This window comes from Chelonoidis abingdonii, chromosome 7, assembly GCF_003597395.2.
Source record: "Chelonoidis abingdonii isolate Lonesome George chromosome 7, CheloAbing_2.0, whole genome shotgun sequence".
Taxonomy (NCBI): Eukaryota; Metazoa; Chordata; order Testudines; family Testudinidae; genus Chelonoidis; species Chelonoidis abingdonii.
In genome coordinates, this window is record NC_133775.1 from 81,721,708 (window position 1) to 81,749,308 (window position 27,601).

General features: G+C 38.3%; 1 protein-coding gene across 4 annotated transcripts; it reads left to right on the top strand.

Annotated features, from left to right (window-relative positions):
- On the top strand, window positions 1-27,320 carry PANK3 (pantothenate kinase 3). 4 transcript variants are annotated; one of them, XM_032776678.2, is made up of 7 exons: window positions 1-1,095; window positions 10,229-10,581; window positions 11,368-11,621; window positions 12,379-12,555; window positions 15,667-15,790; window positions 17,751-17,876; window positions 20,268-27,320. In XM_032776678.2, the coding sequence occupies exons 1-7, from the start codon at window positions 1,068-1,070 to the stop codon at window positions 20,316-20,318; spliced, it is 1,113 nt and encodes a 370-aa protein (XP_032632569.1). In that variant the 5' UTR covers window positions 1-1,067; the 3' UTR covers window positions 20,319-27,320. The 4 variants fall into 4 exon arrangements, with proteins under 4 accessions (XP_032632569.1, XP_074924174.1, XP_032632568.1 ...); XM_075068073.1 differs by lacking the exon at window positions 20,268-27,320 and adding an exon at window positions 19,768-19,868; XM_075068074.1 differs by having other exon boundaries at window positions 879-1,095; window positions 10,229-10,585; window positions 20,268-21,841.
- The last annotated feature ends 281 nt before the right edge of the window (window positions 27,321-27,601 follow it).

Genomic DNA, 27,601 nt, shown 5'->3' on the forward strand with positions numbered 1-27,601 from the left:
ACAGAAGGCGGAAAGAGGAGGGTGGCGCGGGGCAAGCTGGGCGCTGTAGGTCGAGAACGGCTCCTAGGCGCGTAACAGACTGCGGCTCCCATCGTTCCTTGCGCGGGACCCCGGGGCCGGGGTGGAGAGCGCAGCGCTGCGGTAGCCGCGTTCGAGGCGGGCGGACTAGAAGCTGAAGAGCCGCTGAGCCGCCCTCTCTCCCTCCCCATCGTGTGGAGCCCTAGAGCGCCCGCAGCTCCCCGGTGCCGGCCGCCATCTTGTGCTGGTGGGAGCCCAGTGGGGCATCCGGACTCCCGGCCACGAAGGTGGAGTGCGAGTGGGGCCGCCCCTCTCCTCCCAGCCGCCTGAACCCGCTTCCATCGCTTCGGGGCCCTGTCGCGGCAGAGGACCCGCCTCGAGAGAGCGGCTTCTCCTCCGCCGCTACCCCCTGCCACAGGCCTGCCGCCGCCGCACCCGTCTAGAGCCAGCTACACTCTGATCTGTAGGTGCTGCGAGCAGGAGCACACGCCTCTTCCTCCATACCCGCTTCACCCATAGTCTGCATAGGTCCTGCCGCCGCAACAGCAGCAAACAGGAGCAGCCCCACAGAAGGGGAAGCCGTGTCCACCGCAGCAGGACTTGCACTGCCCTAGAACTAATGCCACCATCGCCTAGAGGAGGCGGGTCCTCCTAACGGAGCCCTGCCCGGGCTCCAAGGGCCAGGTCCTTGCCTCTTTACTCCACCCAGCCTGGAGAGACACTCTTACCACCCTAATCTAGGGAGGAGACATTTCTTCCCGCCCCCACGCTTGTGCCTCTTCCCCTGAACTAGAAAAACAGATCAGGTGCTGCTGCTATCCCAGACCTTGAGGAGACGCCCACTGACTGAACTCTGCTGCTCTCTACCACCCACGAGCCCGACGCACCAGATCAGGAGATAGAGACCCAGCCCTGACAAGCTGCTGACACTTCCCGCCCCATCAGGAGAGAGAGAGAGAAAGAGACCCATTCAGAGGTGCTGCTCCTGCTCCACGCATCCACCGATATCAGGAGAGGAAGCTACGCAGAGCTATTACAACTGCAAAGACATGAAGATCAAGGATGCTAAGAAACCATGTAAGCCTGGGTGTAATTACACACACAAATTTGGTTTTAGGAAGGAAGAGGCGTTTATTTTCCCTTTGTGGGCGGGCTGGAAAAACTGGTGTAAAATCGGGCTCCCTTTCTTCAAATTGTTCTTGCTTATAAGTACAGAAGTTTTCTGGTTTATGTGAATCTCTTCAGCTCTTGATTGGCTGTTCTAGAAAATCAGCTGAGCTCTGAAATCATGTTTCTTTAGCAACTAGAATTAATGGTGTTTTTTGTTTTTTGTTTTTGTTTTTTAAATATATGGGAGGCCTCTGTGATGGGAGCTACATAAGTAGTTACATCAAAGTTTCTGATGGGAGGGCTTTTTACAGGTGGAAGGAAGGACAGGCATTATGTTTTGCGGGGGTGAGGGGCATGAGACTTTATTCTGTTAATAACTTATCAGTGTATCCAAATTGTGAAGCAGTTGCATGTCAGTGGCCAGTCAGTTACTTCGATATTCTTGTGCCTTATAAAGCTTCTTGAAGGTAGGGTGGGGGAACACAGAAGGGGAACCATAATTTAAAGAATAAATCAGTGTTACAAGATGACTTTTGCTTTTTTCAAGTACTCTTTTCACAAGTGTAGTCCTAATGATATTTCTTACACTTACTACTATTCATTATTGTTTATATTGTGGTAGCACCTAGAGTTCTGTCTGTTCTGGGGATAGAAAAGATAGTCTTTGCCCCACAGAACTTTAAGGCTTTTGGGTAGCACTCATCACCATAGCATATGAACTTAGGAGATGTCGGTGAGTAGTAGTATTCCCATGTTATGAATGATCAGCTGAGTTACAGAGAGATTGCCCAGAATCACTAAGAAGGTCTCTCTGAGCTGGAAGCTGAGTCCACCTATTTTGAGTCCCCATCTAGAGATTATCCTTTTTCTGTTGGTCAGATTTAAGGAATATCACAGGCTGAAATGTACTACTTAAAACTAACACAGTTAAAGTTTGCAAACTCAAACAGCCTGACCTTTTCCTGTTTGTGACGTTCATTCACTTATTTAAAGTTGCTGTCTTATGTGGGTGTGTGTTTTCCCCTTAAAGCTTAATGGTTGAAAAATTATATAGTAAATGTTAGCACCCTACTGCTAGAACAGACGTGATAAAACGCCATTAAATATGCACATCATGGAAGAAGTATTAGTAAGGCTGTAGAAGGGGGGTTAAAAGCATAAAAGTGGTTTAAGTTAAGAAAAATACTTAACACTGCTTTTATGCACTAGAAAAAGATTAACTACTCCATATTGTAGTGGAAACTAAGGTTGCTGAGTACCCTGCAGAATTGTTCTCAAGTGAACAGTACATTTGTACTGATCTTTAGAAAATGTCTTCTGAATGGAGCATTTTCTTCTAATGCTGTCTCCAAACTGAAACAGTTTCAGGGGGTGCTGTCAGTCTCTATGGTAATGGGCTACACCTCCTATAGTAGATCAATATTTTAAAACAATGCTGGTCTGATTGAACATAACTGGTATGAACTGTTAATTTCAGTAGCACCTCTGAGTTGCACAAGTGCTGTAGGGGATCATCAGTGACACCATTAAGACCTGTCACTAACAATTGAAATTATTTGAACATGAGAATTAACAGTTTTAGGTCTAACTTCAAAGCTCTTCATATATATTTAATCAATGAATTTTAAGTTTGGCCTGAAGATATTCTTCATTTTATGACAGATAGCTGGTGAATTTATTAGCGCTCATGGCCAAAAGGGAAAACAAGTGATGCTCTAAGCTATTTTTTTTTTTTTCCTGGTCATACAAATATATAGGGAATCCTAAAAAAGTGTACATATACAATGTGTCACTTTAGTTGCTGATGCCTGAACAGGCAACAATAGTTTCAGTTTTTTAAAGAGGACTTTGGAACCATTTTCCAACCCTTACTCATATGAGTTACCCAGTCAAAGTCAATGGAATAACTATTAGGTATAAGGAGTAAGAACATGAATAAGGGCTTGAGAACTAGATCAACAGTATCAGATTTATCCAAATTTATAACTAGACAGTAAGTATTCAGTAAAGTTCAGTAAATATTGAGGGATATGTCAGTACATAACTGTGTTTTACTGAGCAAATAGCGCATGAGGGTGGGGGGAAGCCTAAGTCTTGCTTACAAAAGGGGATGCGCCAGTTGCTAACGGATATCAAGCGAAATAGGTTAAAAAGAATTAAGAACAATTGTAGATAATATGGAACCATGTTCAACACAACTAAAGAAAGCATGGTTGCAATGGGTAAATTTCCTAGTGTAAATGGGGTTATAATAAAATACTGGCACCCCAGTTAGTCCCCTGCAGCTTTAACAATAATGTTATGAATTCTAAAAAATGCCCCCACTTGTTTTTTCTTTTAAAAAAAACTAACAGATTCTCTTTATTGTTAGTGCTAGTGTATCTCCACTGATGGTAGAGACAGTGAAAGTGAAGCCTAGTTCTCTCAGAGAAGATGGTGGCCTCTGATAGCATTATTTTCTCTGAGGGCAACTAGGCTTCACACTCACATTTTCTAGTGGAATGCATTGACCATTTTGAAAATATATCTTAGATAAAGATACTTTTAACCCCACTTTGAAAGCATTGGGAGATGGCAACCGTCATGGGAGAGGGGATTTCTTTGTGGAAATTGTTGCAAAAGAAAGATAATAAGACTAAAGAATAACAGTAGTCATAACCTGGCATCTGCCTAGCTATTGCTAGATGGCAGCTTTTCTTTACCACAGCAGAGGTGACTTTTATAGGCATTTGAAAGAAAGGATGGTACTTGCTTTACAGATTTTGACAGTTTTTCTAATTCCTATGGGGCCGTATGAGAGGGCATGTGAAGGTGTTTGTGGGCAAATGCAACACAGGTAACTTCTGTAAGTTATTGGTTGAAAGATTTTCATGTGCCTGATGTTACTAAGACAACTATATCATGACATTCTTAGTCACAACTGATTCTCATTTGACTGAGAAGCTTGTAATGAATGGGAAAGAGCTTCTTTTTTTACCTAAGAAGAAAGTAGTTCTTGGTAACAGGCATTTGTACATTCTGTTTAATCACAAAACCAGAGAAGTAATTTAAGAGCTAGAAAGATACAGTTCTTGGAAAGACTGGAGAAATAGATTTTTGTAGAAGATAACATGGCATGTGACATTTTCTGTCATCCATTTTCTTTTTTACAGGCTTAACTTTGATTATTATAGACAAGTTTCAGGTTAATAATTTTCCTGACACTGAACTGCCTTTTGTAGGTGCTTGATTTAAATTCTATACGGTAAGATTACTACCTTCCAACACGCAGCTGGAGGGGATAGCATCTGACACACCTACTAGTCAAAGTTCTTACTTGTGAGGAGGGTTGTTTACAAGTCCAAATGTGGCCAGTTTGGGGACATCTACAGCAAAAAATTAGTTTGTTAGAGAGCTGCTGAAATAATACGAATTTTCATATATTGTAAGTGATAAAATTTTCAGTGTTCAAGAACTTCAAGCAAGTTCATTCTTTCACTAATGTAATGTGTATACGATTTATATTGGATATAAATGTTGCTACTAAACCATACTGTTGATGCAAGTTGATTTAGAACTCAAATTCTGTGTCATGTAGTTTTCATATACATGTGGACACTTGTTTGCATTCTGTTGGGAGACAAACAATATCAAAGTTCAATATGTATGCTTTTACTGTTTTTCTACCATGTGACTCAGAGTTGGAAACACACAGATTTGAACTAACTACTTTCTCAAGTGTTTCATCCAATTCATCTTTGTTCCCCAACAGTTAGATTATATATACAAATTGTACTATTGATATTTGCCTAAAACTTAACCTGTAAATAATCAAGAGTTTAAAAACGAGTGAAAAACTAATTAGTCTACTAGCTGATTAAACTGAAGTATATGCTTGTGCATTTGCTTTAGTGCAGTCTGGTTAGGAATAAGATTTGGGTTGGTTTTGATGACAAACAAAACCTATTTACCTAACAAGATCTGTGCTAGAAGTCATATTTTAGAGATGAGTTAAATGACTAGATTATGTGATGATATATAGGTGTTTTGTAAAGTGCTCTTGCATTGTTGTCTAATTGAAATTGAGATTTTTCATGCTGTTGCATGAAACTTTGCATTTTCATGTTTAAAATGTTGGTGCTGTATATGTCTGAGACAGTACCTTAACTATCATTTCCTGATATTTGCAAGTTTCCTTTCGTCTAACGCTCACCTTTCTTTGTGGGAGAGACCTTAACTGAGCATTGCCTGGTTTTCTAATGAAGTCCAACACCCAAGAATATCACAGGAGTAGAAGGCATTGTTTTGTAGCAGCCCTGTGCAGTCAGTCTTCAAGACCTAATCTCATGGGCTAAGAACAGCTTGCTTCCTCTTTTTTCTGTCAATTGCTTCCAAGTGTATTGGACCCTTGTAATTGGGGGAGGCACCTTAGAAGGACAAGTACAAGGTATATTCTGTGAGGACAACAGCTGAAATTTTGTATCTCGTTTCCAGATGGCTCAGGGGAAGAATAGAGAAATCAGAAAAAGAAAAGGCAAGAATGCTCTCCTTCCCCTGACTAAATCTTAGGGTGGGAGCTCTCCCCAGCCAGGCATAGTTCTACAACCATTACACTTCCAGCATAGTGTTGAGATGTTGTTCTCAGTCAACTCAAGTTTTTCCTTGGTCTTGCGATCATACTGCTATCAGTCTATCCCTAGCCCATTCATCCAAAGAAACAGTCATGGCCCATGCTGAATGTGAAAATGGCACTCATAGAATGCTCTTGTACATCCCAAGTCCAAAGCACTGTACATGCTGTATCAAACCACTCTCAAAGGCAAGAAGGCCTCAAAATTAACTCCCTTGATGAATCAGGTGGAACATAAGGCAAAAAGAAAATCTCCGTTTCAGAGCATGCCCCATTTCAGAGATGCATCAACATCTTATATAGAGAGGTCATAGACCTTGTGTAAGGAAATATACAAACTAGATGTGAAATCCTCAGCCAGCGTCATAACTGGTCCAGAGGTGGTGATGCAAGCAGGAGGTAGTGCCTGGAGCTTGAGCAAACTGTATCTAAATAGTGTTAGAACCAGAACTTCTCTTATTGCCATCTGTATGTTAATCTTGCTGACTGATCAGCACCCACAGTGAGATTCTATGAAGGGGAAATGTATATGTGCTTACCTGTATTTTCTTTCACATAATAAAGATACACATAATGAGCCCATCTTAGGCAGTTTCTACTGAGTGAGGGATTCAAGAGTGTGAAAAGGTTACAAAGACTCCAGCAATACGGAAATTCTCAACTAGTTGGCTCCTCAGGAGCAGGGTTTGTTTTGGTGTTTGTTTTTAACAGCCTGGTTCTAGCTCTAGCCTGCTTACAGCTCTAGAGACCTGTTGTAGGATTGGTAAACCTGGATACACTTTCCTGTTTTTCTTACTGTCAAGGTGCACAGCTGGCTCCTACAGTGCCCTGCATATAACCCACTTAGTAAGAAAGCAAAATGCTGCTGTTTTTCCTGGGAGCAGATTTCATATAAACTAAATTATGGTTTATATAACCAAGAAACCTCTCTGAAAAAGGTTCTCACCTACGTTTCATAGTTCTAATATAGATAGTGAACTGGTGGCATTTTGCATGTTAAATGCAGTAAAACAATCCCCAAAAACCTCCCTATGTTAAGGTTGCAACCTTTTCACAAGTTAAAGATTTTCTTTAATTTCTTTTAAAACCTATTGACCAGAACTGACTTAACTATGTTCTAGGGTTCTATCATCTTCTGATATGAGGTAGAAGGAAAAAAATCTGATCTTTCTCTAAACTCTGTAATTTGGTGTCAAGAATACCCTCCTTCCAATAACGAGTAGATATCCAATACAGCTTTCTTTTGGGGGTAACACTGGCATAAAAATGTTCCAAGTTGAAAAATGGGAAGCTTTTCATCTTAAGCTGGCTTTCTGTTTCCCTCAACTGTTTTTTGGTTTTTTGTATTTTTGCTTTGTGCTTGTGTTTTATTGGGAATCCAAGAAGCATACACTTGTTCCTGTAAATCAGATTAAAGTTCCAAAGACTAGTAGGTGTCTAAATTCACAAATTAGTCTCGGTCCTCTCTCCACAAACTTTAAACATTAACAGCTGAAATCAGAAGTATCTACTGTGCAGATGCTGGGGATTCTTTCACAATTATTGGGTGACAAACAAGCAAAAGACCATGTCTTAATTACATAATATCTCCATAGAGCAGAAAGGATCCTTTGTGTTTTGTTTAAAGTCCCAATTACATATTTACTGAATGGATTAAAACAACTCCCAAGGACCCTTTCTGGTTTATTAGGTAAATAATATTTCCCCTTTCTAGTCTTCACTTGTGTGAAGTGCTACTGGCTAATAAAATGAGAAACCTTTTTAAAATCTGGAGTAGAGCTGCAAATCAAGCATGCATCTATATGTTAAAATAAAAAAATATTCATGCGTATCTAGTTATGTAATTGAGCTGAGTGACTTGTTGGGCAGAGAGGTGTTTTCATATATTAAACCCAGTGTATGTATTCTGCAGATTAGAATTCCTGCATCCGTTATTACACTTGGCTACTGTCTTCACTATACTGTATTCAGATTGCTGGGCTCTCAATGTGCCAGTAGTGTTCCTTACCGTCCTTCTGATCCATTGTTTGGGGAGAAAGTTATGGACTCATGAGTCTACGGTTTCATAGGCAGTTACCTGCTCATTTATTTTTTTCTTTGAGATGCCAAAGAACATGGTACATGATAGGTGAACTGCTAAGTGTAGACAGTTACTGACTAGCAAAATGAAACTGAGTACAATTTTTTTCATTGGGTATCTTAAAGAAATAGAATAATATAAGATATTTAAACATTCAGAGCTATTAATACTACAGAAACCATTGCTAGCCTAGCACTAAAATTAGTTGCAATATACTGAAACATTACCTAGACTTAAAAACACGGTGCTAGCTTCTCAGAGAAAGGTCCAACAAAAATTCAGCTTCCCAGATGAAAACTACTTGTAGAACATCTGTGTGGGAGGTCAGGGAGCGGGAGGAACTGTTTCTCCCAATGCCCAGCCATTTATAGGAACTTTCTATTTCCAAGTGCAAGTATCGGCCCTCAGGTAGATAATTACCATTTTTTTAAAAAAAATCATTTGTTTTGGCTGGTTCTCTTCCTGTCTTGTCCATACTCTAACATCTGGTAGTGTTCTTTACGTTCCCAACTTGCACAAAATTCGACTTATGCAAGGTGTTCTGGAATGGAACGCTTGCATAAGTCGGGGAGTGTCTGTGATATCTATTCAGTTATCTCTGTATCACCACAACTAATTATCTGATACAGTTTGGAATTAATATCTGGACATGTTGGACATATTCTTTTTTTCCCTGAATCCTGCACCAGTGTTCAGTATAAACTGGATCTGAATTGAGTTTAAGAACAAGGGCTTCTTCTGAGTAGCTTTGGGAAAATAGGCTAATTGTCCCATTCAGCATGCGCTTGGAGAAATAAATATCAGATTCCAAGTTTGGTGTTCAGAATGTCCAGCTGGGAAGTCAGATGGTTCTAAAACCAGAAAATTATTTTATGATATTTGTTGAGATCTATCATTGAAGTTAAATCTTTGAAGAAAACTGACTTCTCTCCTGTCCTTCCCTACACCCCCACACATTCACTCTGTTTGGGTATGAAGGTAGAAAGACTTTGTGTTCTGAGTGTACTAGCCTGGCCCCAGTCACAGCAGTCAACAGATTTATCTATAGCTAATATGGAATGATGATTATCACCTGTGGTTCTGCTGGGTTTTAAAGCAAAGGACAAGTGAGCCAGTTTCTTCCTATTTAAAGATATTTATTTTTACTTCATAGTATGTTCAGTTTTAATCACAGTTGGCCTCTGTAGCATTTCTTCCTTTCCTTCCACCTTTTTAAATGATGCAATATCAACCCAAAGATATGGTACTGTATTAAAAGTTTGCAGCAATGTAGGAGACATGGAGAATCTCTTTGGTCCACACCTTTTGTGAAAGACACATACATGTCAGAGATAGGGAGAACACTCTTAGAATAGGAAATATTAGGCTGTGAACTTCAAATATAGTAACAGACAGTGCAACAAGCTATTTTAAGAGCTGATGAAAGTGTCATTTTTAGACTTACTTTGGGCTAGATTTGAAATCTATTTATTGGAGATTATTTAGGGATAACATCAGGTGTGCCACAATAAATGGGAATTTACTAGATGAAAGTACTCACCATCCTCTCCAACACAGAGTTCTGTAAACTGATTTTACTAGATGCCTGGACATGCCAATTGTGATCTTGCCCTATTATATAGCTTAGGCTTCTACAATGAAAATCATCTTTTTGCACACTGTCACTTCAAACATCTGCAGTGAAGGAAATGTGATTGAGACAAAATACCAGTATTTCAGTAGCATTGGCAGTGTTTCTTAACAAAGATGACTTCTGTTTTCATACAAGAAATTCCCTTTTTTGAGGAAAAAGGTACAGAAACACTAGCTGGAACCCAAACACCGTAACATTTAGTATCTTGCATATTTTTTTTAATACACATACTTGGGACTAGTACTCTGCAGTTTCTGAGACCTAGACAAAAATTCCTTTTTCATCTCCAGGAATTAGCTATCTTGGTGCTATTGTACTTCAGAAATCAGTGGAAAAGTGCCTGTTTCTCAAAAGAATTATTAAATGTATTATATGGTCAGGAGAAAATGGGTCTTGGAAAATTTTAGGTAAACTTCCTCTTTAAAAGGCTGTGGGGACTACAGTACTTTACAGTACATCTATTCGAGCATCGTGTTAGTGGATTTGAATTAGCTTGGGAGACCACGTGAAGTCGGGGGGAGAGGAATAAGTTACTTCATATTTTGGTTTTAACCAGGTCCAGTGGAGTACATTTTGCAAAGATAACTTCAAAGGAGTGGCTAATAACTTCACTTTTTTTCTTATCTGGTTCCAAACTGTAAATTCTTCCCTAGCACTGAAGAAAACAAAGAATTAATTTTCCTAGTTTGAAGAGTATTCAGTCTTTGTAATCTCAATTTAAGTGATGTCAGTTTGGCTTTTTCACAGTGTTAATGTAATACTTTTTCCATCTCCACAGCTTTTCCATGGTTTGGCATGGACATTGGGGGAACACTGGTGAAACTTGCATATTTTGAACCTATTGATATCACTGCAGAAGAGGAGCAGGAGGAAGTTGAAAGCTTGAAGAGCATCCGCAAATATTTGACTTCCAATATAGCCTATGGATCCACTGGTATTCGAGATGTCCACCTTGAACTGAAAGACTTGACGCTTTTTGGCCGAAGGGGAAACTTGCACTTTATTCGATTCCCAACTCATGACTTGCCTACTTTTATCCAAATGGGAAGAAATAAAAACTTTTCAACACTACACACGGTGCTTTGTGCCACTGGAGGTGGCGCTTATAAGTTTGAAGAAGATTTTCGCACAGTAGGTAGCCTAACTTCCCTAGTACTGTAGTCTTTGTTTAAAAAAAAAATAAACAAAATTGGTCACAGCTATTTTATCAGTAGAAGACAGGCAGTGTCTTTCTGGAACAATCTTTTCATACCTTTGACATGCAAAGGCTAAGTAACTACTTGTTAAATGCAGTAACCTCAGAAATATTCCTGTTCTATTGGTATTAGTTATCAGATTATATTGTTTTTTAAAAGGAAGATGAGATTTGGCATTAGTAATATGGATCTGGTTGAAAAATCTTAATTAAAAGATTACATTAATGAGTTGAGACATCTAGGTACTAAGTATGATACTTTTATTTTTATATATATATATAATATCATAAATAAAAATGTCCTATTAGTGTTTCTGTATTAGGAAACATTTTAATATTAAACATTGACGGAAGCCAGGTAGACTGCAGGTTAGGTTTCTTACAATCCTTGAAGTAATGGTTAAGTTAAATAGGGCATTGTTTAATTTTTTAAGTAGTCAGGAACTTTTTCTTTTTTGGTATCTTACAAGTGAGCATTTTGCCTTTAAGGTACACAGGTTTGCAAATGTGATATTTGACTAATAAAATACTTTGGTATTTTTGGGTGTTTGCTAATTGCTGTTGGTCTGAGCAAAACAAAGTAATTCTTGAACAATGGCTTAAAGCATAAGTGCATGGAAAGCTAACATCATCCATCTTTAGCAGAATGCTAATGGGCTTACTTAAATGTCCAGCATAGTTAGTTCATGAACTGTTAATTTTGTCCTTTCCTTTTTTCACAGATTGGAAACCTCCAGTTGCACAAACTGGATGAGCTTGACTGTCTTGTCAAAGGCCTGTTGTATATAGACTCTGTCAGTTTCAATGGCCAGGCAGAGTGCTATTACTTTGAAAATGCCTCAGAACCTGAAAGATGCCAAAAGATGCCTTTTAACTTGGATGACCCATACCCGTTACTGGTTGTAAACATTGGTTCAGGAGTCAGTATTTTAGCAGTCCATTCAAAAGACAGCTATAAGAGAGTGACTGGAACAAGGTAGTGACATGAAATTTTAAGTTATGATTCTTGTATGGAATAATGACCCTAATATTTTCTTAAGCTTTCAAATAACTGTTTTGCATGTCTTTTCCATGTGATAAACTGATTTCATGTCTTGTTTAATTACCAGCAGCATTAATTGTAAGCTATCTCCATGGCTCTAAGAAGGAGGTGTAGGGTTTTTTTCTGCTGTGTGGCCTACAACAGGAGACTAATGTCAGTATTGTGTGGTTTTAGGTTTGTAACATTTTTTTGATTGCAAGCTTTGTTCCAACATGCTCATGTTTCTTCTGCTCTACTGGAGAAAAATGAGTGTTCACTGAACTGATGCAGAAAGAGGAACAAGGACCTGAAGCCAATGATCAGATGTGGGTGCTTCTGGGCATCCTCATCTGAGTTTTCCCTCCCACTGGCACTTTGATACTCACACCTATTTCACTTACCTATTGCAAGTATGAATTTTGATACCTTAATTTAGGTGCACCATAAAAGAATTCTTGAAACAGCAAACACACATTTATTTTTAAAGAGTTTACTTAACTTTGCAGCTCAACCTTATTATATTCGTGCACATTTAAGCTGACACCTGTGTAAACATTGTTGCCATGATTCACAACTGACAACTTTGCTAAGCAATACCAAGCTGTGAGCAAGAAGGCAGACAAAACAGTATTTGAAGGAATGCATTTATAGATTATTTAGTTACACAATGTGAGAATGCTGTTTAAAAGTCATTCTTTTTCTCTTTCATTAGTTTAGGTGGAGGGACGTTTCTGGGTTTATGCAGTTTATTGACTGGTTGTGAAAGTTTTGAAGAAGCTCTTGAAATGGCATCCAAAGGGGACAGTACACATGCTGATAAGCTTGTCCGGGACATTTATGGAGGGGACTATGAACGTTTTGCCTTGCCAGGATGGGCAGTAGCCTCTAGGTAAGCAAGAGACTCGCTTATTTAACTAAATTAAGGCTCCGTATCTCTCATGGAAGTCACAGATTCCGTGACTTCTTCAGTGGCCGGTGAGGCTGGCTCAAGCAGATCAGGCAGCCCCTGGGCCAATCACACCAACTGCTGCTGGTGCAGTTTGGATGTAGGAAGGGGCTAGGGGCTGGGAGTTGGGGTGGGGGGCAGTGCTTACCTCAGGGTGTGTGTGGGGGGGTCCTCCCCAGAAGTGGCAGGCATGTCCCTACAGCTTCTAGGCAGAGGGACAGGGGGCTCTTGGCACTGTCCCTGCCTGGAGGCACCACCAGGATAACTCCCATTGGCTGCGGTTGCCAGTCAATGGGAGCTGCAGAGCTGGAGCTTGTGGCGGGGGCAGCACGTAGAGTCCCCTGGGCCTTCCCTCCCCCTAGGAGCTGCAGGGACATACCCGTCACTTCTGGGGAGCTGTGTGGAGCCTGGTAGGGAGCCTGCCAGCCCTCCTGCCACCAGCAACAGTCCCGGGCCATGTGCTGCTGCTTGTTTTTTTTTTCCCCCTCACCTCCCCCAGAGCACCCATGGCCCCCTGGCCCAAGTTTTTTAGTTAGGGGTATATAGTACAAGTCATGGACAGGTCATGGGCCTGTGAATTTTTGTCCGCTGCCCGTGACCTGTCCATGACTTTTAGTAAAAAATACCTGTGACTAAAATGTAATCTTAACTATAATGAACTGTTAATGAGGAAGTATCACCTTTTCTTGTCTATTAAGACAGAGGTGTTAAGATTTTAAGAGACCTTTGTTCAGTATCTGTTAGAACAGTTTTTGCAGTCTTACTATTTCAATAACATTACTTCTGTGTTTTTAAAAATACATACAGCTAACCTTTCTGAACATTTTGAAATCGGATAGTAGTAGTTGATTACTAGGTAGAAAGAATGCCAAGGCTGTCCCATTCTGTGTAATTTATTCCTGAAAAACTAAAAAACAGCAAGTGTAGATTTAAAAGAAACAAACAAGTTCCTGCATAGACTATGCAGAGGTCAACGGGTAGTCAGGCATAGAAGGAGGAAATAAAAATTAATGAAGATGTTTGTCAAACCTTTTTAGTGGCTGGGATCTTTTGAGAGCATTGTTTAATCTGACAACTTTCTTCTCCCTTTTACAACAGCTCTTCCTGTCTGGGCTTTATTTCCTCACTTTGATATCTTTTTAGGTTAACCGGTCAGGCACCCAGGCAAAGCATTTTGATTTAACCACTGTTTTTCAGTTATACAACATTTCAGAAGCATTCAATGGGCACTAGATGAATTAGTGTAGTTTTGAGTGCTTATATTTTTATACTTGCTATCTAATGGACATTAAAAAGCTCTTCAATTGGGAAAATTATTTTTGGTGATCTTATTGTAGTCATTGGTTTAATTTACCCACCAAATCTAGTACAAGCTGTCATTAGTTTAAGAATAGCCAAAACTATTGAAGACTAGGATTCCAGCTGCCTGCATGTAGTCTGCTTGTCACTAAGTGCAGACCCATGGAGGCATGTCTTCAACTTTAAAAGTTCTAGGTTCATGCAAATTAATTACAACTGTTTGTCAGCTCTAAGAGCTGATATCCTCCACTTGAATACTGGAATGGAAAGTAGTCCTCATGGTTTATTTTTTATTTTTATTCTACCTTGAGAGCTTTCCTCTGTTAAACCTTCAGATCAATTATTTTATTATTCAGTCATTCATATTGCAATTATTTCCTTAGCTTCTGTCAAACACAGTTGCTAGCCTACCACAAGATTTCATAATTGCAAAGTAGTCTTAGGCCTGTCTCAGGATGGTGGGTAATTATGCCGTGAGCAAATTTGAGGATTGAGCAGTCCTCCAATGGCGGAAGGTTAGTATTTTACTCTTTTCACTGTTCAGCTTGCTCGCTAGTTGGAGGCTGATGGAGCAGCATCCATGTTCTTGGAAGCAGGAATGAGGAATGATGAAACTGGAGAATGAGAATAAAATAAACTTGAAGCAAGCATTTAGTCTGAACAAATGATGGGTTTATCAGTCCTGCTAGAAGTATAGAATCATAGATCATTGGAGTTGGAAGGGACCTCAGGAGATCGTCTAATCCAGCTCACTGCTCTAAGTAGAACCAATCCCCAAATGGCTCCCTCAAGTATTGAACTCGTAACCCTGAGTTTAGCAGGCCAATGCTCAAACCACTGAGCTATCCCTCCAAGTTGAATGACTGTTGCTATGACTGCATGCATTTCTTTTTCTTTAAATAGGTTCTACCCCTCCCCAAGGAGATCTTACTTCTGATTTTTCTTATTTGCCCTCAGTTGGAGTCTATTGTATACCTCCTCTACCCACTTTTTCCCTCCTTCTGAAACTACTAGTGTCTTTAGTTTCAGAGGGGCTTGAGATGGGAAACAGTGCTGTCAATTCCATGTTCCCCCAGTTTTGCTTCAGCCATTCCATATGAACAGGGTGAGAGGTTCTTATGTCTTTTCGCAGAAAGAGACCACAGGCTGTGATTAGGCCAAACACTGACTAGGTATATGAGCTGAAGTTGCTTGCTTGATGTAGGGCCAGCGGCAGGGCAGAATTCCTAAACCCCAGGAAAATTAGAATTGTGGCAGCATCAGTAAACTTGTATGATTCTTATGATTATATAGTCACTTTAAATCCCCAGGGCTATTTTATTGTACTTGAAATTTTTGGGTTTGGTTATCTTTTTCTCAGTGGCACCTAAAGGCAAGAATGGAGCCAAAAAGTTTTGTTTAGTAAAGAAGTGAGGCTGACTTTTCAGAAACTGCAGAATACATCAGTCAGGGCTCAGAATTACCTTGACTTGTTCTGGCTAGTGGTGCAGACTAATCTTGTTTAGCTGTGATTTAACTCACTGTCTTAAAATATTTGGAGGAAGTGTATTTCTTTTTAAGGAATGGATGCAGATACATACCTAACCATCCACAATATCAATGGTCAAATTGCTGTGTTCAATTATCATTTGAAAAGGGGGTCAGTTAAGACTGAGGATAAACAGGAGATGTAATTTCCACTACATCATGGAAACTGTACTCTAAACTTGTTGTAAACACAAATGTATCACTTTGTATTGTTTTTTCTCTCTCCAGTTTTGGGAATATGATCTACAAAGAGAAGAGAGAATCTGTTAGTAAAGAAGACCTGGCTAGAGCTACACTGGTCACGATCACCAATAATATTGGGTCTATAGCACGGATGTGTGCAGTAAATGAGGTAAATGTTTTTAGTCAGAGGGTGAGCTGGGGGAGGGAAATCAAAACATTTCATACATGTGGTGTGGTGGCTTTCAGTCATTCAGAGGACTAGTAGTATAAAACACTTATTTTTTTTTTTTATTTTTTTTTAATTTCAAGTCTTATCAAATTCTTAGCTGAGGCCGTTTGGTTCTGTTAACTTGGCATCAAGTCAGAATACTTTTACCTTTGGGAAGGTTTGTAAGACTTGAGAATTTACTTTGTAGTGGCAAATAAAATGTTTTTTCTGATTAACAGTGGTGGTGAAAAGGCTTTGTTTTTGGCTGAATTTTAGCTATTTTTTTTTAAGTTATGCTTCTAATTATTTCTGAATTAACATTTGAAATGTTAATTTATGTGAAATTGGTGTTCTCTTCCTGAGGCTCCTGCTTCTCAGAACTTTGCTAGACAGCATCAGGATAAACTTGAGATTCATTTTCATTATGGGTACTTAAAGCTCCATACAGCAGTGGACAGCCAAGAAGCTTTGATCAACACAGGAAGACGCTGAAACTAGTAATAAAAGGACCAAATGTGGCAGCTGAGGTATAGGGTAGTGGAAACCCATTTCTCCTCACCAGCAAGCTCTGGATGAGAAGAGAGCTTTTTTTCAGCTTCAGCAACTGAGCTAGAGTGGAGATTCCTTAATAGTTACCTAGTAGCCAGAAGCCTGTATGAAATATGGATCCTGCTTGGAGTCTTCTAGGACAGCACTGTTAAAAATCCAAGGACCTTTACTTTTCCAAGATAGGAGGTGGGCAAGATGAGTTTTCATTTGGTTGCTATGTTTGACATCACAGTTGGCGATCCCCTTCCCTCTTCTTTCATATCTGCCCCTGGCTAGTAAGTTGTTGTTTTTTTTTGTTTTTGTTTGTTTTTGTGTTTTCTCCCCCCACCCTCTTCCTCCCAAGCCCTAGTATAATCTATGAAGGGGATAAGGTTGAGAGTACATACCAGTAACTTAATGCTAAAGTACATTACAGGAATGTTGTCATTATCCTACAGCTAAGCATAGTGAACCTAGGAATGTCAAGTTATTGTACCTTAAAGTAAGAGAATAAATAGCTGACGCATCAAAATCAACCTTAATTGTATTTAGATTTTTCCTACCTCTGTCCAGTATTAACACCCAGGTTGTTTGGCTGCTTAAACTGCATTTCTGTACCTTTTTAAATTATGAACTTGTCTGCTCCTCCCACACCTTTATCTTGACAAGTGTGAGTCCTTTGAGTATAGATAGTGGCTGGTTCTACTGCACAAGTTTCTGGAACAATTTGGATGTGAATATTCACATCAGTCATTTCGTTAGAACTTTAGTGAAGCATACTTGTGTTTTTTATATACTTAATTCTCAGACTCCTTCAGTTATTGGAGCTTAATCTTGCCATCAGTGAGTGTCAGCTTTATTTTCAACTTCAATGTCCCCATAACTGGAAAACACAATGAAAATTTTGAGAAAATTCTTAAAGTACACTAAACTAAAAGTGCATATTAAATGTGAACTCTGGAGTCTCACTTCTAATTGACTTCTACCATTCATTAACAGCTGAAGAAGTGAACATCTGGAATGTCTCATTGTCTTTGGCTTCTTTACAGTGCTGCCTTGTTGCATATGAATCAAGCAGCATTGTACAGGGCTATGAAGGCATTAAGTCTTGCTCTACCAAGAATAAGTACCTTTGTTTTAGTTGGACTTTTAGTTAGGCTATATCTGTGGTTTGAAATACTTTGGTATTTTTCAAATTACATTACAGTAGTTTTTTCTGTAAGTCTCGATCTTTTTTGTTTTAAGGGTCTGTGCTCTTCCCCTCTACTCTGAAGCATTCAGTATTTAAACCTTTTTGTGACAACCTTTTTCTTCTTGTCCTGGCTTTTTAAAGCCACACTGGACAGTGAGGAAACTTGTCATAACATTTGTACTGTTTTCTTTCTCTTTTTAGAAAATAAACAGAGTTGTCTTTGTTGGTAACTTTTTGCGTGTGAACACTTTGTCAATGAAGCTTCTTGCATATGCACTGGATTACTGGTCAAAAGGCCAGCTGAAGGCCTTGTTCCTAGAACATGAGGTAAGCAAAGGACACTTACATGTACATATGTGTTGTGCCTTATCCTTAATTCCCAATACCTATTTTAAATAACTGCATAACTGTAGTATCCAGTCACCTTGCAAATATTTATAAAACACTCACAATAGTATCACTTTTGTCTTATTCTTCCTAGCCTATAGAGAAATAGCTGGTTTTGTGTAGGTGGTTGAGAGTATACATAAAGAAATAGAAGGCAAGATAAGTCCAAGGAATGGATTTTGACTTTACTTGTGAAAAGTTAATTTTGTGGTAACTTTCTTGCATCAATGAATTCTGGAGTTGGCTTCTATCTTCTGTATTAAGCCACATCCTGTGGGTGGACCATTACATTGTTCTGATGGAACAGCTATTACAGTATATCACAGTTCCAGAGGGGGAGCAGTAGCGAGTGCCACTCCCATCTGGGGACTTCAAATGGGATACCAACACAGAGGAAGGCATCAGAATATGTTTTGCTTTGCTTTCTACTGGGTGAAGCATTTCAGGGTATCTGACTTCAGCCACACAATTTCAATTATTGAAACTTATCTAGGAATTAATACATAAATCAAAGTAGCCAGGTCTGTCTCTTCAAATGGGACAGTCTTCTGGTCAGTTAGTCATTTTTCCACAGGAGCTACTAGCATTTAGATGGATTCAAATGGTTATGGACTATATTAATTTGAGGGCAGATTTTCTCAAGAGTTAAAGATGGAAGGGAATAAGGTTCAATTGCAGTGCTTCCCTGTTTCAACCTGCATCAACTCAGTTTTTATAAGGTTCAGCTTTAACAAACTCTTTTAAATCCAGATATTGTTTCAGTGAGGTATTGAAAATTCTAGAAGATGTAGAGCTGGATGTAATATATATATCACAGGCACTTAACTCAGATTGTCTCAGCCATTCCCCCAACAGTTTCTCATATATCTATTTCATGTGGGGGTTAGGACCTGGTATTTTGGGACTCTATAGGTAAGCATCAGGAAGAAATAGTTGCCTGTATCAGTTCTCTGGGTTCAATCTAGGTCCCAGGACTTCAGGGATTTCCTTTCATCCTGTACGTTCTTGGGGACAATACAGGGATATTTGTTTGTCACCAGTTGCTGCAGAGACGTCCAACAGAATGAATGTGGATATTCTTTCCTTGTCTATGGGTGGAGTATTACCTACTAGTACCTTCCTGAAGCCCACCTGAGGGATATAGGATGCTGGCAGCTAAAAGTGCTATTGTGTATTTTTGGCGGCTCTTGATTATCTTGCTTTCATGTCTTGAAAGGTTAGAAGGCAGTTTGACTTCTAATTCTTCCACAACTGATACTTGCAGTGAATGGTCCAAATTCTTGGGAAGGCATTTGTCTACCTTTTTTGGTGGTTGGAGGCTTACCTGGTTGAGGTCAGCCTCTGCTGACATAAGCTAATTCCTCCTACTAGGAGAGGACATGTTCTGGGCTTGAATGCAGACAGTCAGAATTTACGTGATTTTTTTGCTCTAGCAGGGTGTGAAGTTGTTGCCTCTATGTCAGAGGACAGAAAAAAATTAATACGACTTCTATAAAACTACAGAATGCCACTGCTGTGATGGAGACAGTCTGTATCTGTTTTCTTCTACCCCCGCTATTCAGGTTTTCATTTCCATTTGTGACTGGTCATCAAAACAGTGATCTGTGAGAGCATGAGGTCGGAGAAATGGTAGTATCTATAGCTGTAGTGAATGGTTGAAATTCCTTGCTTGTTCTACTCCTTGTCTTTTGGGGGGTAGATTTTAAGGTTTGATTTTTGGGGGACCATGATGGTCTTTTTGTCTTGCATGGGAGAGAAGATTCTTGCTTCCACCTTGATTATGAAGTGGTCCAGCAAGAGAGAGGTGGTTCTTGTGTTTGTCCACATGCAGCCTAAAGGTCCAGTCCAAAGTATAGCTGGCTCTGTTCAGGCCTGAAGAATACCTTTGAGAAACTTAAGGTGGAGAGTTAAGTGCTGAACTGCTGCCTCAGAGGTAATGTTGAAGTTCAAAGATCAGCCAGCATCTCTGTAGGTTCTTCTTAAAAGCCTTCGGTTTTGGGGGTATGTGCTCAGATACCACTGATATATGTGCCTTCGAAATACATTAGCTGTTACAAAGAAATGGAAAAAAAAAATAATTTTCAGTAATATATAGGCTTTGGGAGGCAGTTAACAAGGGCATGCTAGCTGTTTACAAAATTAAATACTTTTGGTTTTTTGTTTTTAGTACTTCAGATAAAAGGCAGTATATTACAAATGTATGTTCTTCATACTTAGTGTGAGCCTCTCAAGTACCTTTCTGTGGCTAAAAAAGGTATTTCTGAATGCGGAATTTTAATGTGGTAGTTGAAACTTGGAATGACAGCTTTTTTTTTTTTTTTTTTTAAACAGGGATACTTTGGTGCTGTTGGTGCTCTTCTTGGATTGCCAAATTTCAGTTGAAGTACCAGATGCCACTACACTGAATTGTTTTCCACTTGGTTGGCATTACTACTACATTGTTTAAGTTAACGGGAACCAAAGGAGGAAGAAGAGCAGTTTTGCTGCAGTTGTTTTTAAATTTTAAGTGGTAAACTGCTGGATGTTACCATGTTAAGGAAGTGGGATCTTGCTGTGTAAGGCATTTTTAAGTGAAATACCTGTGGGTTTTGCCTTATGATCTCCAGTGCTTGTAGCCAGTTTTGAACTTCTAATATGCAATACATCCTCTGAAAAACAAGCTTCCAAAAGAGAATTCCAGCCCTTTTAGGTGTCCATCATTTACAATAGTGTGGACTTCAACATGAAGCTTTAGTTCTAAGCAAATATCTTTTGCAGATAATCTGGTGAAAGTGGTTTATTTTGATGTTTGTGTTTTTGTCTCACTACTACATTGTACTAAGAGCGGAATTGTATGTTTAAGACAATTGACCTGAAAACACCAAAGTGCCATCAACAGAAAGTAAAGCTTTGTAGTGTAGAAGATCATTTCTCAGTATGACAGCATAAAGTGTTACAGCACTTAATATGTTCCAGTAATTGCAGAATTTTAATGTCTAATGGGAAAATACCTAATTTAGTTTTTTAGCAAGTATATTAAGTGAAAATACAGTACTGCATTTCCACATATCTGTACTCTTGTGAAGCTTTACATTTGTTCAGTTCATTTATTGAAAGGTAGATATGGTATTTTGGGAAGATCCCTTTGGATTAGGTTCATGATTCAAGGAACAGTAAGCCTTTAGAAAAGGCATCTGACTGACTTCCAAAATTCCATGACCTTACATTCTAAATCACAAAATTTTGATTTCATTCTCCTCTACTTGTGAAAGTCACCACAAAACTTGCAGAGTGTATCTACCCAAAAGAGGCCTGGAACTAAAATTATTTCAGCTTGTAATTCCGTTGCTTTGGCATATCTTTTTGAGGAAGCTTGTACAAATTCTGTCCCTGCTCTACCGATCTGAAAACATTTAGTCCTTCATTTCATTAATCTTAAACAAGATATTTCACTTCTAATAGTCTCAAATCTAGGTGGATGATTTTAATTTTTCTTGTTTTTGAGTTGGAAGTTTGTTTTTGTGGCTCCAGAGTTTGTATTGCAGAGTCAAAAGGACCAGTGTTTAGTATACTTTGTTAAACAATTCCCATTATTGCAAACTGTGGCCTTGGGATAAACTCCATATTCTGAGACTAGCCTTTGTTTTGTCTACATACTGTGTTCTCAGACTATTTTAAATTTTACAATAATTGTTTTACTGTGAAGTGTTGCTGCTGCCAGGAGATAAAGGCTTTAGACTAGAAAGACTTGTCAGAAGTCAAGCCAGCTATGTATGTCAGTGTATTTTTTTTTTAGTGTACCTCAGAAGAAATACTCAATTTTGCAGTAAGTAAATTAATGTTAAGTATTTCCTGTATATGCATAAAAAGCTATTTCTGACTAGAACTCATTGATATGTTGGAATTAAACCTGTTTTTTAAATGGATATGACTCTGAATCAAGTAAATGAGTAAGTATTCAAGAACATTGCTATGTTGCATTACAGCAGCATCTGAACTTCTTAGCCACATTACCTTTCCACATAATGTGCATAAAGGGGACTGACAATAGTAAGTAAAAAATTACTCTTTCAGGGGTTTGGGGTGTTTTTGTTTTAGTTGAAATTCCAGAAAATTTCCTAAGGCCAGAAGTGCAGTGACTCTTAGGGGTGAGAAGGAGGCCATTTCATTCAACCCAGCGCAATGCCAACTTCAAATATAGTTTGTCATTGCTGCTGAGTACCTAAGGTAAATTTCCATTGTGAAGACTTTTAAATTGAGGCTTCAGTCTGAAAAGAAATAGAATCATTTCTAGAACTATGCTTATCATTGAGCAAAGGCAGCATCAATCTACGAAGCAAGTTGGTACAGCTTGGGTAAAGTGTGTCTTTATGAAAGTGGCCAAGTTTTACCATGACTGAGTGTAAAATCTAGTAGCTTAGTTTAGTTTGCATTAACAGCCAGTAATAGGAAGAAGTAATTTAGATTTGTTTCTTCTCTGAACTTTTCACAGAGAGATTATTTAAAGACTTACTTTTCTGCAGGTTGTATTAGCCTGATACAAAGTTTCACACCCCAGATGCTTACCTTTCCCGAGGGACGGAGACTTAATACTTCAGCATCACATCATGCAGTTTGGCAAAAAACACTTTAGTTAGTCCATATCCGTTGTCATAGATTACTTCTTCCATATACATCTTGTACTACTGGAGCATAAACTGAGAGTTGCTTTTGAAGCAATATTTCGTAGATTGTATATTTTGACCTGAAGATATTGAAAGTAAGTTGAGCTAAAATATTCTTCTTCCAGTTCTGTAGCAAGGCAGTCTGAGAGACATGACCTTCATAAATTCAAGAAATATTTGATGTAGCCTGTGATCATTTTTGAAGTTAACATGGACACCGGAATAAATTCATAAGTAATTCTCGAATAGCTGTATTGCATATGCTATTAGTATTTCTCATGAGAAATAAGATGCATGTCCAACCTTTATATATTTCTTTCCTTCAACTCTGGAAAAAGTCTGGCTGGCCTTTTTTTAGTTTCTTCTGCATAATTTGGTTGTTTCTTCTTACCCCCCACCATTCTCCCAGAGACTACCAGCAGAGCTTTCTAGCTCTCCTATAAGTGCACCCCTTGAGATCCATCCTAACAGAGGGTTATTGGTCTTTTTGCTGGAGAGTGTTCAGGCACAATTGCTGAGGTTTATTTGGTTATTTTTTTCCAAAAACTTACAAATACACCTTTTTGTCATCCAAGAGTTCCCAGAGATTGACTGGCCCTTTAGTGGGGTCACTAAGAATTGTAAGTACAAATGAAAGGAGCTTTAAATTTCTTCATCTAGACCTTTGTATACAGACCAAAAGAACCTTGCCAGGGCTCCCTTTAGAGTGAATTGCTGAAGTAGATTAATTTCTTGCTTGTCAAAATAAAACCATTGAAGATATTGGCATTCCTTTGTTTCAATGCTACTTATAGTTTCCTTACAGTAAAGGAACTCAAACAAGTGGTCACATGCCATAGCAGAAGAAGTTCAACAACTTTCTTTGCAAGCTTGTGAATCTTCTTGGCTAATGCTAACTTCTCAAAGAGGGAACCACTTTCTTCAAGTAGAGGTTTTTCCCCTTGAAAGAAAAAGGCAAAGCTCATTCTCAGTGTAGCGGGTCTCAGATCAAGCAGCCAGATGAGTGCCTTCAGTTTCTCATGTGATGCCAATGATGTTAGTTTTACTTGCACTGCAACTTCATGTTTGAGCATTGATACCAGTAATACTTTTGTCACCCCAGACTGTTTACTGTAGATGTGGACAATAATTGTATCAGCATTTTAGATGAGCCGCTAGGCCAGTCAAGAAGACGGTATGAGCTTTCTGACCTCCCAGCTTCATGGCAAGCTAGTCTACTCTTTTGTTGGAGTAGTTTTGCCTACCAGTTTGTCTCCTCCCCGCCCTCGCATTGGATTTGTCCATGCGTTATGTCAGAATGTTTAGCATGTCGTTGTGTCTCTGCAATGATGCTTGTTTTTTGTTCCACAAGTACAGGCTGTTTCTGGATGCTTCATTTTTATATGAAGATATTATGCACTGGTTGGTATGGCTAACAAACCTCTAACCACTCTCAACACCTTTCTAGTTGGGCTTAAGGTAACTACACTTTAAGGAACTCCTTTGCTACATATTTTGGATCTTTAAATGTAAGACCAAATCTAGAATACTGGCATTATGTTTTTCTGTTGTCTTTTTTTTTTTTTTTTTTAAATGAATCTAATAGTATTGCCACTTGTATAAACAACTTTTCTATAAAGCATCATTCCATTTAGAATCTGGGAATGTAAAGACCCTGGACAGAACAGTTTTTCCATTTTTTTTTTTGACATTAAGAGTTTTGCTTGCAGTGACATGCATCTAGCAACAAAGCACTTATGAAGCGTCAATACCACATGCAGTGCTATTTAAATTTTTGGTATTAAGAGAGTTGGAAGTCAGGCTGTGTTACCCATTTTCAATCTCTAAGGGATACTTAAGAAATGCTTAACAATGCTGGTTCTTCAACTAATACTTAGTTGTATTGAGAAGTTCTATTCCTATTGCATTCAGGTGGTTGGTAGTATACATCTTGTATATACATGTAAGGTATTCCTTGCCTTTTTAGTGTGAGGAGGATAAACAGCCTTAATTATATTACAATTTTTTATATTCTACCTGAACTAGTGTAGATATTTAATAAAGCACCGCATTTTTGGGAGTTTTTTTAAAGAAGCTGGCCCATTCTAAATAACTGTGGCAATAAGTTAGATTTCCTAATGTTTTAGGATAGCTGTCGGAGTTAAATATTTGAAAGTATTTCAGGGTGCTTGCACTTAGAGCAAAGTTGTGCTCTTTAAAGACTAATCAGTGTCTTCTGTTTATTCATCATATAATCTTTCATGCCTTTACTGTTCTGTAAATATCTCATTATAAAATCTCTGTAAATGAATTGTTGGTATCCTAAGGAGACAAATTAGTTTAGTTCATAACAGAATTGGAAACAAGATGGTCTTGTACTGATTAATTCAAGCAAAACAAGTATTGAGGTTGAACCAGTGCAGCTAAATAGATGTAACCCACTTTCTCCTGCATCTAATTTAATGTGCAGTCAAGCTGGCTATTTCTTATGTTCATGTTCTCCTTATGAAACAGATATTTCTCTCTTTCCCACATACAGGTATTTAGAAAACCTGCAATGTGTACAATTGTTGGGTTTCGTTTGGATTAAGGAATTTACACAATATTGAGGATCATACAAAGTATTATCTAGCTGTGTCTTTTACAGAAATAGGTCGACAAGCATGTTTTATAAATACAGTTTAAGATAAATTTTGATAAAATTCTTCCCCTTCAGGCTAAAGCAATGTGGCACAAGGAATATTAATCCACCAGCTCATTAAGAATAGAGTTGGTGGATTAATTGTCTGCAAAAACTTAATCAAGCTTATGGAAGTTTGTGTTTGATATGGAGCTGATTGGGGGGGTGGGAGGAAAGGGGAGGCACCAAGATGTCTTCTCACAGCACAGAGATAATTTCCCCACTTATAGTCCACAAAACGCTTAAGTGCATATTACTTAAACCCTCTTGATCAGTTGTATGTGGCTTTTCTTGTCAATATATTCCAAATATTGTTACCCGTATTCTAAAATTTAATAATACCTTTAAAGAAGACTTGAAGATAAAGAACATAAAGTCTGCAAACAAGCCTGTTTTCCAAGATGTTTACCTGCTTAGATCTCTGACATGTATCGCTGTATTATTGTAACACTGACTGCCAAATCCTGCTTGTCTTAGTTACTAAGTAGTCTGTTGGTTTAAATGGAACTACTCTTAGTAGGAATGAAACATTTGGCCCCAAGATTCTTTTTAAAAAGCCATTCAGATGGGGAAAACTGTAGTGCTACTTTGCATATTTCTGCTGGTGCTAAATGAATTCAAAAATTTAGAATCAAAATAAGTTGAAAATAGAATTAATATTTATGGCCTGGTCCTTTTGACAGACTTGAAGTTTGTCAAGTTGTAAAGATTTCTCATGGCCTTATGTTGAGCTTCCTTTTTTATGTATTTGGATTGAAATTCATTAACGTCAAGACATTCATGGAGCTGGTTTTTTGTGCTGCTTTCTGTAAAGCAGGTTACATTCCACTTGTTCATTTTATGACATGGATCACTTTCCATTTCTAGAATTTCAATTTTAAAACTAGCTTTAGATGTTAATCTTATACTTTCCCATGCTTTGTCATTGTAGCTATTTAGAGTAGATGAAGTTTTAGTACCAACTACTGTGGGCTCACCATGCATGTGTCCTGTGTTAGCACTTCAAAAAACAGCCATTACTGTAAGTATTTACCATTTTTGTTGAAAATTGTGAGTATTTAAAGTTAATTTTAAAGGTATAACTTGTTAAGTAGTCCTATCCATAAAATAAACTGAAATAGGGTTTCTGAATTGTTAATCTGGAATAACAGTTTTAATCTGTTCAAATTTCACTATTCCTTCAGCATGGATGTTTTAGACCTTTGTAAATACAAAGTCTTTAAGCAGTTACATTGGTTTCAGATTGAACATTAGAAAAGACTCGTTTTAAACAGATTTTTGTAGGAAATGAGGATGTTTGGGGGAAAAAAATAAATTTGCAGTACCAAAAACCTGAAAATTTGTGTTACTTTGGAGTTCAGATTGAGATGGGACATACACAATAACTTCTCTTGTATTTTGATAGTCAGCACCATCTGTTTTTACATTTGTCATTTTAACCATATGTGTATTATCTCTTAATTGCTAGGCAATTTTCTTACCATGTGTAGGCCTTCTAGTGACCAAATCGTACATTCAGAGTTTTTAGTTCCTTAGCAAAAGGGATAGCAAATCCATAAACTCCAAACCCATGTGAGGAGGATGTTCTCCATAAGAGCCATTTCCAGTTAGTTGCCTTATTCTATTGTATTTGTTATGTATGAGTTTTTGTTTACTGTTCTGACACTGAAGATATGATGTAAAAAGTACAATGTGCTGCAAATTTGTATTAACTTTATTAAATTATACCTTTATGTAAACTGTAGTACATCTCTTGTAAATGGTTTAATTTATTTTTTCATTTTATAGCTGCTCATTATTGAATGTACAGAATAGATTTAATGTAATTAAGTATTTTCATTTTGGCCAAATTGATTGTGCCTACAATGTAATCCATCCCTATCAAAACTGTATATAACTCTTTACTGCTTGCTTGCATAAATGAGGTTTGGATTTAATTTACTTGTTAGTACTGTATTGCCATAAGCCAACTTTAATATGATGGACCTACTTTTTTATAGTTTTCTGGTTTTGTTACTGTTCAGTATGAATGTTGAAACTGTACTGTCTTACTTTTCCTAATAAATAACTCCAGATTGTTCAGTCGTGCCTCCACTGTTCTTTTCTTTGTACTGCTCTGTTAGTCAATATGTAGCATCACAAATTGCTGTTGTAATTGATATACTTTGTACTGTTGCATATAACTTAACAGTAGGGGAACATGATGGGACCAACTCTTCTTCCTGTAGAGGAAAACCTGTAAAGAAAAGATTAAATGTGTTTATGGTATAACTAAATTTTGATGTAGCTGCCATTTTTTAAATGTACAACTCATAAATGACCTTACATTGATAGCCTTGAAGAATAGAGCCTGTACAACAAGT

Bases quoted from the DNA above. Each gene is read 5' to 3' on its own strand.
- PANK3 (XM_032776677.2), top strand. From the start codon at position 1,068: ATGAAGATCAAGGATGCTAAGAAACCAT. The intron at 1,096-10,228 runs GTAAGCCTGGGT...CCATCTCCACAG, and splicing joins CAAGGATGCTAAGAAACCAT to CTTTTCCATGGTTTGGCATG. The intron at 15,791-17,750 runs GTAAATGTTTTT...TTCTCTTTTTAG, and splicing joins GGATGTGTGCAGTAAATGAG to AAAATAAACAGAGTTGTCTT.